Consider the following 16,159-nt stretch of genomic DNA (forward strand, 5'->3'; position numbering starts at 1 on the left):
CAAGTTATCACTTTTGCGTGAGAGGAATTGCTTGCTATTCCCATGAAAGCAGCGTTTAATGGCCTGCATATACCGTGCCCAGCTGCCTTTACATTTTCATTTTTAATTACAGCGCTTTGCAGGCTTTTGGGTTTATTGATTTCTTTACTTCTCTCCCCCCCGCCGCCTCCTAACTGTGAATCCCAAGTGCTGTCTCCTACAAGCCATTTGACTCCCTAGCACAGCTTCTTTGCATAAAAGGAATAATGTTTTATTTCTACAGCCATGAATTTTGATGACAATGAGAAGGCAGCTGATGCTCCACAATATTATCTGGAGGGCTGTGTGCTGTGTGTAGCATGTTAGGCTCTGTTCATGGTAAGGATTGTGCAGTGCGGTTGGTGCAGTCCCCCAATATATAATGTTGCTTTGTTTTTCAGTAATTTTCACTGATTTTACTGCCCCTGATTTTACTGATGACCCGTGCACCTAAGAGCTTGCTCAGATCACAGCTGCTCATGTCAAGGGTATCGTAATAAGATCATACCTGAACTGTACACACTGGGTTGATCGAATGTCATGGATTACCTCCAAGGGATTATAGGAATTATAGCTTGGTGAGGGGGATGGAACTCTGTGTAAGGCAGTGGTGGGGGATCCAGAGGTTGTTAAACTCCCATTAGGCATAACCACCATGACCAGTGATCGGGGATGATGGGAGTTGTAGTGCAGCAACATTGCCGTCAAAGCACATCAGTGCTGTTATAGGGATGGAGGAGAATTTTGCTCTGTCTGCATTTTTAAGTGCATTGATTTAATTCATACCTCTGAGATGAATACACAGATCGGAAAATAATAGCCTTCAGATTTTTCACTTCTTTGAATTTTTCAGATACAATGCCAAAACGCATACTTCAGTAATTTTTATACATTTACTGCGGCAAATGCCAGTGTAATCATGCCACGAAAAGCCTCAAATTTGTAGTCTAAATGCTACTTTAGATTATGAAGCCTGTCCTGTCAACTTGATTTCCAGAAGGATTTTACCTTTGCGGATGGTTGGTGTGTGTGTGTGTGTGTAGCAGCTCCAAATGAGACACTAACAAGGGAATGGATGCTGAATAACTATGGTGCCCATGGTTATGGGGTGTATGAAAGACTAGTAATTGCTTCTTTATCTGTAGTTATGTAAAATATGTGTATCGGATGTTTAACATGACCCCTACTAGGTTTTAAAGACATTTTTGTGAGATAATGCAAATTTCACCATGTATTTCTGTGTATTCTGAAAACCTGATTGTTCAGTTTGTGAATTCAGTCTTGAGATATCTTGGGTGTCTTCCCCCCCATATCCCTCCACACATTTTCTCCATCTTTAAAACTTCAAAATACACACATCAAATGAACCTGTTGATTGCTATTGAACCCATGTCCTAATTTTGGTTCAATTTGTTTTTCCTCCCTAGACTGCAAGTACACGTGTCACCAGGAATGCAGAAGCCTCATCCAGCTGGATTGCAGCCAACAGGAAGGACAGACTCGCAGCAAACCTTCTCCAGAAAATACCCTAACACAAAACTACAGCCAGGTAAGAACTGCAGTGTCCCCATGATGCTTGAGGAAGAAAATGGAACAAAGTGATTTGCATCTCTGGAAGCCAAATGGTGCCAGCATGCAAGAAGAGCTCATTGACAGGTTTTTGCACACACACTGTGAATGGTATTTCAGCAAAACAAGGGGCCTCTAATTTCTGCCTTTCCCATATCTGTTTGTTGGGCTGGCGTTTCTTCAGATAGATAAGGCAATGCTTCTGAATGAGGCAATCCTAAGGCTTGCCTTCACAACAAATAGCCTTTCTATGCTTAAGATTACACATAAGGTCAAGTCAGACAATTGGCATCTTACCTGCTGTAGCACCTCCTGTATTATAAGCTAAGTACTAGTGTCAATGTGAAAGTAAGTAGGATTCATCCTGTTACATTGGTAGCCCAGGTATTTTGTTTCATGGGCCAAGCAGCATGCAGGGTAATAAGATCAAGAATCACTCCTTCGCTCTTGCAGCAATCTGGTAAAAGTAGCATGAATGTCTTTTGTCTTGCAGTAAAACTAATAGGGCAAGTTGCCTTCATACAGGGTGTTGATCATGGCAATGGGGCTCCCACTGTAAAATCTCTGCTCTAAACAGAGGGTTTTTGAGGTCAGCCTGTCATTAAGAGGTGTGCACACCATATGCAGATTTCTCTTGAGACTGCACTCCTAAAATGCAGTCCCAAAGCATCCTTGCTATAATGGAGAATGCAGCACTTTTCTAATGGGGATTCAAGGATTAAAAATACATGAGTCTTATTGGAACGAGGGAGATGGAAACATAAATTGGAGCTTTAGACATTGCCCTCTTCTGTTCCTTGGAGCTGAGTATAGCCTGCCCTTTTCTTCATCTGTGGCAGGCCTTGCTGAAAATGAATTTCTTGCCTCATGGGAAATGTCAAATCTCTCATACCACTTTTCATGCAGTATCAGTCTGAAATATTCAAGTTTTGATCTGTAATATTCTGTGTATGGGAAACCTGAAGCCTTTTGTTCCTGTGTCCTTTCTTTGGTGTGTGTTTTGTTTTACTGTGAACACAAGGATCTTCTGCTCTGTGATTTCAATGCCTTTCAGTGGAGTTTGGGCAGGAGAAAGTTATGGGCGTGTGCCTAATGCAGCTGAAACTAAACCTTTCCGCCCTTCTCTGTAACAAATTGCTTATCTCATATTCTGTTGTGAATATCCAGCATGTCCGATACAGGCTTTCGTGTTAGCTTGCTTGCATACACATACTTTGTGATGTGGATAAAATGTGCATTTTCAGGGATGTTTTGCAGATTCTTCAAAGGAAGTGTTTCTACTCTCCCTGCCAGTGGCAAAAGTATTCTCCACTCTGGTTTAAATGGCATATCTACATGATCAATGCCAAAAAGGCACTTGGTCTTCTTTGCACAAAGCACCTCTCCAGTCTTTTATCATCACACCCTGAAGAAGTTCTAACTCCACTGGGAAATTTTTAATTGTTCTTTTACAACAAAGAGCATCTTACAAACCGAAGAGCAGGGTGCTATGTCAAGATCAAAGCTTTTCTATGAGTACAAATGGAATGTCATTGCCATGCCTGTAGTAATTTGTTGTTACCCAGGCATTCTGAAAAAAAGCAATGGAATAATCTCCAGTGCTGCATAATTTGTCAAATGTAGTTGTCTGTTGATTTTGTATGGCCCTACATGTGAAAGCAACCCAGCTCTGAGTTGTTGCTGCACCTCTTGAAAAGGGTAGTGACATCTTTGATTGGTACTCGATCTGGGATATACCTGCAACTTTAAAAATCTGTTCTGGTTAGCAGTATTTACACTCACACTAAGCATTTCTGCCCTTTAATGCAAGGATGGTGAACGTGTGTCCCTTTAGATGTTATTGGCCTCCACCTCCCATCAGCCCCAGCCAGTATGGCCAGTGGTTAGGGATGATGACAGCTGTAGACTAACAACATCTGGAGGCCTGCTGTGCTCTAATGGAGAAATCAGTGGAGCTAAATGTATTTGTTTAGTTTGTTATATGATTTTAGAACAAACTGAAGTGAAAAGTCATCCAGTAGGTTTTTGACAGCAGCTGTGCAACCCAATTTTGAAAACACTTGAGGTATCCCCCCAGAATATCCAGCTTTTGGCTTGTTTCTATGAAGTTCAGACATCTTAGGAGGGTGTGCACCAGATTTGGACAAATCATTAATCCCAAGCAGAAGCATTGCATTTTGGAAGGCTTCTGGGCTTCTTGGAGGTGAAGTGTGATCTGTATGAGACACCCTGAACCAAACAAGGGTCCTCAAAGTACCTTGCAACACCTTAGTGATTCAGTCAGTCACACACACACACTCACACTCTGCAGACAACTTGTCTGCTGAAAGCAATGCTAATGTCTCCAAACCTTTGCTATATAAGGTCAGGGGTGAAGTTTGGTGAGGTTTGATGGAGGGAAAACACCAGTGTGAGAAGGCAGAGGAGGGAGCTCTGCTGTGACAGACAGATCAGACATCTTGTGATCAAGATTATTTTACCAGGACCTTTCAGTCCCAGTCCTTTTTGAGGGATGATGATGGTGGGATGTTGAAGTAAACGATATTGGTGCATTTGCTCTTTCACAAGTTTGGATGGATTTTTCCAATCATCACTCCAGCTTAAATCAAAATATTTTGCTTACCTGTCTGTGTGCAGTATTATTTGTGGCCCTTACCTAACACCATTGAATCAGTATCCACAAACAAAAATGATAGGGGAGGGGAAGCAAATCCCTTTTAGTTTCCCTCCCCCCACCACCAGTGCTAAGACACCTAGGATGTAGATTGGAGGGGGTATCAATCATAGCTGTCAACCTTCCCGTTTTTGGCGGGAAATTCCCTTATTCCAGCGCTGTTTCCCGCTGCTTCCCGCTGCTATCCCAGATTGTTAGATATCCTGTAGACTGTCCCTGGGACAGGTGAGGCTGCTGATCCCTTATTTTCAAATCTGAAAGTTGACAGCTGTGGTACCCAGTATGGAAGGCCTGGAAGCCTCTGCATACAGAAAAATAGCCCTATAGGAGGTATGGTCTGTGAGTTCAGTGCTATAGCAACTGAGGTTATTTAAGTAAATCTGAAGTGAAATGAAACTCAAATGGATTCCCCCCCTCCAGCTTTGATACCAAACCATGTCCCTGACCAAAAGCCACTGAACAGAACCAGTGGTGGTGGGTAACTAGGTAGGTCACAGGATTGTTGCGTGTAAAGAAGCCTGACCTAGATGCCTGAACTGAGCGTGACTTCTCCCTCAGGAAATACTCATCTAAAGATGAATTCTCCCATGTTGACGTTGTTGCTTCAGAAATGTTCTGAACAGTCTGATTGGATTATGCTGGAGAAAGTGACAAACTGTAAACCCTGGGTGCTTGTGTTTGGGCGTCAGGTAAGCCATGGCTAATGGTTCACTGCAAATGTACAGATTATTCCTCCTCACTCGTGAGCGGGATCCATCAACCACATCCTTGACTTAATGTTATACATGAACTGGGGATTCTGTTTTGTTTCACTTGGCAAGCCGAAAACACACCTTGGTTTCAGATTGTACTTCATATGGAGCAAAACAAACCATAGTCCCTGGTTTGGATATCATGCTAAGTCAACCATGGTTTGTTGCTTCTGCCCACTAGCAGAGATAAGCAAAATGTGAGTGACCTGCATGTGCAGGGTGAATCATTAACCACAGCTTAATGTGACATGTGAATGCCTTCTGTCTGTCAATCTCAGTATTATCCACCCTGACTAGCACTAACTTTTTCCAGATAACAGGTAGAGGTCTACCAACTTAACCTTCTAACTAGAGATGCCAGGGGTGGAATCTGTGGCTTTCTGCATGTAGAAAACAGGTGCTCTATCATTGATCTATATGCTGCCCACTATGATCCATGCACACATTTTTCTCATTTCTGCTCAAAGTTAAGCCTTCAGTTATATAGTAATATCCCAAGGCTTGATTTTTTAGACCTCTCATGCTGGTGCTAGGATTTATCTTTTCTTTCTTTTTTTAGTTCATGCTCCATAGCTGAGACTGTAAAAACACTACAAACATACAGAGAGATGGGTTATAAAAAGTGACCTGTGGGTTAATTGTTTATTATATTTATATTATGCCTTTCCTCCAATGAGCTCAAAATGACATACATTGTTCTCCTACTTGTCAATTTATTCTCATAACAACCCTCTGAGGTAGCTTTGGCTGAAAGACAGTGATTGGCACAAGGTCACCCAATGAACTTCATGGCAGAGTGATTAGGGATTTGAGCCCCCGGGTCTTCTAGATCCTATTCCAACGCCTTACCCACTAGGCTGCACTATATATGTTGGAGCCTCCATTTGTGAAAGGCGTGTATGTGGCTTGTTCATAGAGCCAGATTTGTTGCCAGGTAGAGAGACTTGGAAGCTTGGCCTTATAAGGCCTCTTAAATCTTAAGAGATATAGACATGCTAAGTCACATTTGAACAATTTGCTTTCAGGCTCAGTCTCCTCATCCATAAAATGGGAACAGTGGTGACCTGCCTCCATAGAGAACAAGCCAAATAAAGACTGTATAACATATTGTGTATTGAAAAGTCTCTGTGAGTGCTAGAGTGGAAGATACTGGCTTTGGATCTTGCAAACTTCTGCATGTGCTTTGGGGTCCAAGATGCTGAAATGGAATGAAAAATAGCCATGTGTTTGATAAGAAACTTATGGACATGATACTGCCTTGAAGGGGAGCTATTTCCGTGGGAGAAAATGTTTCAATTGCATAAATTTTAGAGGCCCTGCACTCCTCAGTCAAGTTAGATGTTGACTCACCTTCTGACAGGCAGCTCTTATTTTTCGCTGTACACAGTAGCTAAATGTTTTACCCAGAAGCAGCACTTGGGGGAGCTGGAAGGCAAATGAATGTAGTTGCAGGCAGGTATAGCTTAATGAGGAAGGTATTGTACACTGACAAAGGTGTCTTGGCAGCACTGGGGAGCAAAGCAGACTTTTGCAAAACAGCTTTTGCAAAACCACAGAGAAATGTCACCTCACTAGTTTCTATTGCGTGTACTGGCATTTGGAATTTTCCCATTTGATGTTGAGCAAACCTCAGAATGCATCATTGGAGTTCAGCTGTTTCTATAGTATGACTGCTTGAATCTTCCACTCGACTAGACAGCAGGTGGCTATCCATTGATATGTCCAAACGCAAAGTTGTCAACATCTAAAAGATACTTAGCCTGTAATTGAAACCCCCTTTTTGCCAGGCCGGGGTGGGGGGTTAGGAATGGATTAGGCAGAGGCGTAGGAAGTACTCCTAGTGAGGTCCCCAGCGACGTTCTGGGGGTGGGTAGAGGGAAGGACTGAGGCAGACTGGGAGAGTCACTGGATCCTGATCCAGCCCCACTGTCATCCCTTGATGGTATCGGAAATGTTCTCAGCTTAATCACTTGATGAAATATACTCGGAGTCGAGAGCGGATTTCATGCTCTTTATTCAGCTCATAGTGGTGAGGAGGAATGGAAGTTCCCCCAGGATGTCTGCTTTATATACATTATTTACACAATGAGCCCCATGTGATTGGCTAATTCCGGGATTCTCCTGTAGGCCAATCAGGTTGTGGATTCACTTCCACCTGGAGCTGGATTGGGTGGCTTCTGTGGACCAATCAGACTGCTGCATTCTGAATCCTATTGTTCTAGGGCCCATCAGACTGCTGCATTTTGGATCCTATTCAACTCAGTACATAACACTTGATTTGCCTGCCCCCCTCCCCCCTCCTTCCACCCTGGCCAGCATAGGCAGTGGGGGCAGTGGGGGCTCTGCTCCTCCATCATGCTTCGCCACTTCCTGGCCAGGGATTGGATTGTTCTGTCAGGGGCGGCCACTTGGTTTCAGTGTGTAAAGGTGCATTGCTGTATAAGTTGTTACTTCCTGCTAGTGTTTGAGAGGGACTTAATTATGAGACAGGCTTATAACTAAAAACCAGCCTGTAGAGCTAGAAATGCCCTTCATTTCAGTTTCACCTGTGTCTTGCCAAATTCTGTAAATTTGCACTTTTCTAAGAGAATCTTTGGCCTGCCATAGTTTCTGTTGAGGGTGTTTTAACTAATCCTCTGTTGGGTCGGTCAGATAATTTTTTAAAAAAGCTTTATTTGATGTTTATGTTCTGGATAGAATGTGGATGGTGGTACTAAGGCTATGATTGATGGGCATGTTTAACTAATGGAATACTGGACAATACTGGGATGTTAAAATGTGCTGTTTTAAGTCCCGATGGGATCAGAATGAGAAGGGCAAGCTGTAAGCTATGGAAGCATTAGGAAGATCCATTTTCTTTCCTATTGTATTTATATCATACCATGTCTTTCCTGCAAGGAACTCAAAGTGGTGTTCAGGATCCCCTACTTCCCCATTTTAGCATCAGAGCAACCCTGAGAGGTACGTCAGGCTGAGAGAAGATGACTGTCCCAAGGTCATCCAGTGATCTTTATGGCTCAGTGGGGATTTGAACCCAGATCCCAGAGGCTCTGGTCCAGCACTCTATATCTACTACATAATGTGCACTGGTTAATCCATATACACAAAGGGGGTAGTATCTCGTGTGCTATTTTCTTGCCTGAATGTTGCTGAATATACAACTGAAAAAATGAAAGAATTATTTTTGGTTCCCCTGCTCCTCCCCACATTTTACTAATAGATCTGGCACATGGCAAGCTGAATCTGCTGCCTATCATATTGACATGTCCCATCTCAGTGCCTGCTGTACTCCCCCATGTCTGTTTTCCAGTCTGTATCCATCTGCTTTATTTCATACTATATACTGTAAGACTTGCCTGGGACAACAAGAACCATCTTGTGTGTTGGGCTGGTGCTTATTGCAGCAATACCTGACTGCCTTAAAGATCACAGGTAGGAGTGGGATTGAAAAACCAGGTGCAGTTGTGGCTTGGGAAGGAGCTTCCAGGACATGTAGATGCCTTTTATAGGCAGGCAATGCCTTTCAGCTATGTGCATCTCATAATATTTTATTACCACTGTGCCAGTTAGGGATCTTTTTATCTGATCAAGCACGCAACGATTTGTGGAAAGCGGAGGGTTTGAAGAGAATTGAATCTGAAGCTGTGGGTGTTTGGAAGCAGAAACATAAGATCAGACCTGTACAATTTTTTACCTATGACTTGCTTGGGATTTTTAACCAGTGTGAGTCTCATATTTCACCTAATATATCCATTTGAGATACTGAGATTTTCAGGATAGATCAAAAATCTGTTTTCCTTCACTACCACTCTTCCTTGGGCATACCTAATTTAAATTACAAACATTCACCTCATATACTACTATGCTAGTCTCAATGTGATTCACATCAATCAAGGTGGTCGGACTTGACTTTTTAAAATTTAACATCCCCTTTAGGTATTTATATTTGACTGTGAGAGAGACAGACACAGGTAAAATTGGCAATAGATTTTGTTGTTGTTGAGTTTCTCTGTGTAGAGCCCATCCGGCAGAGTGGATGTCAAGTTTATTTGATAGTTGTCAGAACAGCTAATGACAATTATCTCCAACAATCAAAAGTTCATTAATATGGTATCAGATTTATTGTACAAGTATGGCCAAGAGCTTCAGGCCACAGTAAAGTGCATACCTTGGAGTAAGTCCCATTTAATTCTGTGGGGCTTACTTCTGAGTAGACACATATGGGCAGCTTGATGACTCCACCTCTATTTCTAAGTCATCAAATATGGCTGCAAAATGATTTATGATTCCCCTCAGACAGTCAGTTCTCCTCAGGAAGACGAGAATATCCATTAAAAGTACATTATCATTCTGCTGACACAGCAAGATCAAATATTAAGCGCTGAGTTGGTGTGTCAGGATGTGCCTGAGATCACAATGCAGATTTCAGAACATCTGTATTATTGACTGTACCTAAAGCAATATCATGAACTACCGGTATGTTGCCACTTCAGAACATTGGTTGCAGATGTAAAAAATTGACTTAAGTGTATTGTAATCTTTGCTACTACTAAGAAAAATTCTCTTCAACAATAATAAGCTGATAGCAGAAGGCTAAATTTGTGGTCCTTTTCAACTGAATGATATTTGAGCTTCAACTGCTGATACGTTTGTTTTTTTGTTTTTGTTTTTAACTGTACAGTTTTGGTGATTTAAATTGACTCATTGGCCAAGGTAATGAGTGTCACTTTCTGTCATGGCTTTTGCTGTCAGTAAGAATTACACCAGTAATTTCTATTAAGTCACTTCAGTCAACTAATCTATTTACAGCCTGTTCGCAGGTCCTTATGTGATCACTGAAAACAGTTGGTCCTGGCAAGTATTAACCGCTCTCAGTCTTAACCTGATAACTGCCATTTGTCCAGATTTTAATTTGTCTGAATTAATTTGAAGATGTATTTTAATTAATTGATGCCTGTTTTTATGGGTACTGTGTTTATATGATGTTAGCCGCTCTGAGCCTGGCTCCAGCCAGGGAGGGCGGGGTACAAATAAAATTTATTATTATTATTATTTAATTAATCGTACATGTTTACCTTGCCTTCTTTTGAAGACTGGGGCAAGTAATGTATGAAAACTATAAAATGAAATTGTGTTGTTTTTTAAAAAAAGTTTAAATGGCTCAACCACCCAGCCATTATACATCAGACTGAGTCAAGTGGTGCTACATCACTTCTGGAAGATGCTGTAATGATGCCAGACTTTCCAGAGTATTATTAGCCTAGAGAAGAGTCACCAAGAATGCACATCATTCAGCACCTTCAAGCTCACTACTCAGCACTTCCATGAAGCAGCTTCTCTCTGATAACCAGCAGTGGTCAAAGTCAGGGCTGGTGAACGTATGCCTCTCCAGATGTTGTTGGACTCCAACACCCATCACTCCTAGCCAGCAATACCCATTGGTGAGGGATTATGGGAATTGTTGTCCATCAACAGCTGGTGAACCACAGGTCCTTCATCCCTGGCCTATGTAATGGGGTGCATCTGCCACAATCAGTCAGGAGGGCAAAATGGGAAAGGACCCCTATATGTAAGGTCTGTCATTGCCAGAAGGCAAGCAATGATGTGTAAGTTGACAGTAGGTTGTGTGCATACTCTTCTGTGTAGCAAGACCAAGGAAGATGGTGGCTCAGCGCTGGGCACTAAATCTGGTTGCTAGAGTCACTGATGTGAAATTCATAGCAGTCTACAGTTCACCATTAACAGCAATCTGGAAAAACATATATGTACTGACAATTTTCCTGCCCCAACATGACATTTCTTTCAGGTTATTTATCTCCAGTAATTTTGTCTCAATTTTTCAGCAGTAATGGTTTATGTCAAAATCCATTATACCAGGACTATTAAATTCATGGTTTTCTACAGTTTTTTTTCCACCTTGGACTCATTTTATGAAGATAGCTGGTGCAGCATAATCTCAGGGACACAGTAGTTGTGAATTGGTGTGTGTGTGTGTGTGTGTGTGTGTGTGTGTGTGTGTGGATGGATTGAAGGAAGGAAGGAAGGAAGGAAGGAAGGAAGGAGAGAGGGGAGGGATCACGGCTAAAGACCTGACACATGGCCATCCAACCTTTGTTTAAAGAACCTCCAATGAGGGACAGTCCACCACTTTCTAAGGACGACCATTTCACTGTCAAACAACCCTTACCACCAAAAAACTAATCCTATTAGTCAAAATCTCATTTCTTGTAATTTGATTCCATTGGTTTAGGTCCTACCTTCCTGAGCAGCTGTAAAGAAGCTTGGTTTATCTTCCCTGTGACAGCCCTTCAGATATATGAAGTTGGTTACCATGTCATCTCTGTCTTCTATTCTCCAGGCTAAACATAACCAACTTGCTCAACCATTCCTCTTAAGGTTTGGTTTGCAGGCCCTTGATCATTTTGGTCACCCTCCTCTGCACATGTTTCAGCTTGTTAATATCTTTCGAAAACTGTGGTGCCTATAATAGAATAGCAGTAGTGCGACTTTCTTTGATGTGGACACTCTACTTCTGTTGATGCAGCCTAGAATAACATTAGCCTTTTTTGCAGCTTTTGTGTGTGTGTTTATGTGTGGACTTGCACACACACACACACACACACACACACACACACACTTATGTATACCCCAATATACGTTTTTGCCCTGAATCTTTCCAAAGGGTTTAATAAGTATTTTTTGTTTAATCACTGAAGTGTCACAGATTGTTCTACTGATTTTTCAACACTACCTTCTTCTACCCATAGTGCGGAGGTTGTTAACCTGGCACCCTCAGATGTCTAGATGTCCATGAGGTCCCCTCCCATGCAGCTCCCCTCTGCTTAAATTAGGCTTGAAAGAAACATCATGTTGTATCTGATAGAATAGGATGTGGTTTGTGCTTGGTTGTGATTCATGTGTTTCTTCACAGTTTCTCTGGTCTTCTAATGCGCCCATGGGCCCCAAAAAGCTAGCAATCCCTGCCACAGGGTCTCAGCAGAGAGTATACACCCTGATGGAGTCTGATACTTCAGGTGCTTTGTGGATTTGTAAATTCTAATTCCATCTCAAATGAGGCTAAGAAAAGCTTCTCATATATTTTGAGCTCACACTGTATTCTGCATTTTTGTTCAGTTCGAAAGTTCAGACCTGGCAATCATTCTGAAAAGCAAAGAGAGACTGTGCGAGAACCTAAATTTAGACATAACCAACTGCTTGCAACGGGATTTTTGTTTTGTTTTTTGCTTCCTATTCCTTTCCTCCCTCCCCAAAGCTATGCGTTAAAATAAAATTTTAAATAGAACTACCATTGAGACTTGAATTGTTTTGACAGCACAGGGGAGCCATATACATACATATGCAGAGATTCTGGTGTGTGTTCCTAGCATATCAGAGATTCTTCCCAAGCAGAATGTGTATTAAAACGGTCTGTTTCATCTTCAGGGTGACAAAACAGTCAATACATTATTGATGGTCCCAATAATAAAAACACAGGCAGTGAGGCATTCCCATTCATCATTTTGACACTTCCTTGGTGTGCTGCCTGGTCCAGCCCATGAGGGAGGAGCCTTCTTTGCCAAATGTACTCTAGGAAGGAGGAAATGCCAGCAGCTTCAACAAATGCAGAGAGTCCATTTCAAGGGTGAATGGTGCAAATCAGGCTTTATTTCCTATGATGGCTAGTTTAAGAACTCTTGAGCAGCAAGACTGTGCCTTGTTTTCTGTCATCCATTTTGCGCCAACTCATTGGTGCAGTGACCAACTCATCCTTGTCAGAAGATATGAAACTTGCTCTCTCATATCTGCATATTGTTCTGATGTACAGCCTAATATTAGCCGGTGTTCTGTCCTTGATCAAAGACCTGAATAAATCAAGATTCATTTCCATTCAAACTCTCAGGGAGAAGACTTTTATGGATTAACATTGTCCTATTATAAACTTATGCCTTGCTTCCCAATTTTGTACAGCTGTCCAGTGATATAACATAGGAACTTGTTTGCAACTGATGATTACAGTGCATTAATTTCCTTGCCTTCCTATAAAAGAAAGTATGTTAGGCAATTCTGTTTTTATATAATAGTATTATGTTCACCCCATGTTTCCAAGAGATATGAGAAGTTTGGGGGCACAACACTTGTCTGGATTTGATTTGATTCCTTTGGAATGAGGTTACTGTAGGCTTGCAACATTCGTAGTATGAGAATTCGTTCACAAATGTACAGTTTGAGCATAGGTCTGGTTTAAGGAGGCATACCCTAAACCAGAGTTCACCAACAGGGTGCAGACAGCCAAACTCCCCCCCCCCCAAGTTATCTAGGAGAGAGGCAGTGTCAGGGGCAGGAGCCAGGAGCAGGTCAGTAATAACTCACACAGTGTTGGTGAAGTTAACTCTTAATTCAAAGAAACAAACAGTTCAGGAGGCCAAGCCTAGAGAGCACAGGAGGTCTTCCCAGTAGCTCTTGCCCCAACAAGGTAGTTAGGAGGACTGGAGGTTCCTGCCTTCCCACACCTCCCTAAGTCTCCTCCTCCCCCAGTTCATTCCCAAGCAATCTGAGGCTTCTTTGTCTTGTCTGTCTTTGCTCCACCCTTTTCATACCTCTCCAGATTCTGTTAGACCAGGAGGGAGGGGAGCTAGTCACGGCAAGGGGGGAGGCAGCTTGGCTTCTTCACCAGCCTGACTCATTTCTTCCTCTTGCCCCTCCTCATCCCCAGCCGCCTCTTCTGCCTCTGATTTTGGATTGTCACAGCTTCTTCCTGCTCACTAAACCCTGTTACCTCTTCAGCTTCCAGCACCACCACCTTCATCTGTTCCCTTTTCTCCCCCTGACCACTCATTGTTGTCCCACCATCAATCCCCTGGCTCTGAGCCATCTTCTCTTGGGAGTTTCCTTAGGGATTCACCAGCTGGTGCCTCCCACCACCCTTCTGCATCCAGCCATTCCATGACAGACAGATCTTCCTTCCCATGTTTCAGGTATTTCCTAGAAGAATTAAGCTACTGAGAGCAATCATCCTGTCTGGGGTAGGACTACTGGGTTTCCCCATATTGTAGTTTGGGTGCTCCAGTGTGTAATATCACGGTAAATGTAAGTGCTGTCAGGAAAGTCAGCTGGAGTTTCCACAGCAAATGAGTAACAGCTGTGCGTTTACTGCACTTCTATAACTGATTGATTGCCTGGAAAGGCCCTTGTGGTCCCAACTCAGTCTAATCATTTCAACTGAAAACAGATTTAGTCCCACTGATGCCAACTGGAGTAAATCAGTGAGAGATTGTGCCACATTGTCGGCTTTGCCAGCGCAAGAGGATCTGATGCTGAAGAGCTGTTGGAAAACCGGTACTTGAAATGTGAGCAAAATTATGTGTCCTAAGGGCGAGCCGACAGGCCTTGCTCGGATGTTCCCCTCAACGCACAAAGACTTTATGCATGGACATGTGGGGGTGGCATGCAGGCCCCACCCTCCAGCGTTCCTTGGTGTGTAGGCTTCAGAGGCAGCTCCCAAATGTGGAGATCAGCAGAATACACTTGGAAACCCTCTTCAGACATTAAGCATGCATACGTCTGAAGAGGAGCTCATATCCAGGAATGTTGGAGGCAGGCCTTGTGTGCAGGCCTCCTGTCTCCCTCTGAAGGGAGACACATTTTCTGACAAACACTTCAACAAAGCTGCAGGCATGTTAAAGTTTGGTGAAAGGGATTTTGAACACTCATATGCAGCATTCTGAGGCATTTGTTTTGAGGGTAGAGAATGTGTTAAAACCACTTCCACTTATGATTATACTGTATGTTTCTCTTCACCCAAAGTTTCAAAGCTTCTTTTGAGTCTGGTTTCACGTGTTCTTAAGAGCATAAGAAGAGAATGCTAGATCAGGCCAATGGCCCTTCTAAACCAACATCCTTACAGTGTCCACTCAGATGTCTATGGGGAATCTGCAAACAAGCCCATAACACAGGGGCCCTCTCCCTTCCGGTAGTTTCCAGCAACTGGTATTCAGAAACAGTACTCTGACTGTGGAAGCAGAACATAGCCATTGAAGCTAGTAGCCATCAATAGCTCTTTCCTTCATGAATTTCATGTCCAGTCCTTTAAAAAAAAATCTCTAAGTTGGTAGCCATCACTGCATTGTCCTTTTTTTAATCTGTCATGAATCTTCCAGCATTTTATGAGGGTGATATAGATTTTTACACAGTTGTAATTGTCTGATTTAGGACTCTCTTTAATCTGTATTGCTGGATAGTGGTGTGTTCTGCCTACCAGCTGAAGTATGAAAAAGGTTTTTTGCAGAGGTGTTTTTGCAGTTGTCCCAAGGTAGTAGAACAGTAGAAGTGGGACAGTTAGGGGATGGTTAGCGCCATCGGTAATGATTCGGAGGGACCCGCTCTGTGGAAATCGGGTCTGAACCGCCACGGCGAAGGTGGAGACCCTTCAAAAATCACAGGCGGGTGAAGCCTGTGAGCGTGGGACTCGGCGGGCACCCTTTGCACCCCCCCCAATTCATGGGGAAACCCGACTACGGGCTCCGGAGCGAAGCGGGGCAAGTGGCGCGGTGCTGTGAGTCAACTGCTTCTTCCACGGAGCGAAGCCGCACAGCCGTTACCAGAGAGCGCTGACTTTTTCCTGGGACAATTCGACTTCAAAAGCAACTACCCGTGAGTTTGGCACCGAGTTTGGCACCGAGTTTGGCACCGAGTTTGGCACCGAAGCGGGGAGGCATAAACAGGAAGTCCGCCTTCCGCTTTTGTAAATAGATTAAAGCAAAGAGGCTGCAAGCTAAAGCCTTGGAAAGCCGATCGGAAAGGACTAAAATTCCAACATCAAAAATAGGTGAAACCCCCCTTGGTTGCAGGAGAAGGGGGGGGAGGCTTGGACTACATGTACCTGCAAGAGAGAGGGAAGGAAGTTAAAATCTACCGTTCAAAACCTGGGAACGGGCTGCCAATGGACAATAAGACTGCCGTACTGTGAAATGCGCACTGCTTGTGAATAGATCACTCTTTGACAGCTAGCTCCGCAAGAGAGATACATTGTTTTTGGCTGTCCTCTCCTGATCTTAGAAAGAAGGGAAAGTAACTGAAAGTAACTGAAAATTGAAACTGACTTTTTTCTTTTTTTCTGCTTGAGTTGGGGGTTTAAAAGGTGTTACTT

The 16,159-nt window shown here is 43.0% G+C and overlaps 1 protein-coding gene across 2 annotated transcripts in view; it reads left to right on the top strand.

Annotated features, from left to right (window-relative positions):
* Positions 1 to 16,159, top strand: part of RASSF5 (Ras association domain family member 5) — a 104,769-nt gene that overhangs the window by 31,322 nt on the left and 57,288 nt on the right. For both annotated transcript variants that reach the window (XM_083617142.1, XM_083617143.1), the window contains exon 2: positions 1,446 to 1,567. In XM_083617142.1, coding sequence (XP_083473268.1) covers positions 1,446 to 1,567 — 122 coding nt within the window. The remainder of the gene's footprint in view (positions 1 to 1,445; positions 1,568 to 16,159) is intronic.

The sequence above is a fragment of the Podarcis filfolensis genome, assembly GCF_964270895.1.
Source record: "Podarcis filfolensis genome assembly, chromosome: 6".
Classification (NCBI taxonomy): Eukaryota; Metazoa; Chordata; class Lepidosauria; order Squamata; family Lacertidae; genus Podarcis; species Podarcis filfolensis.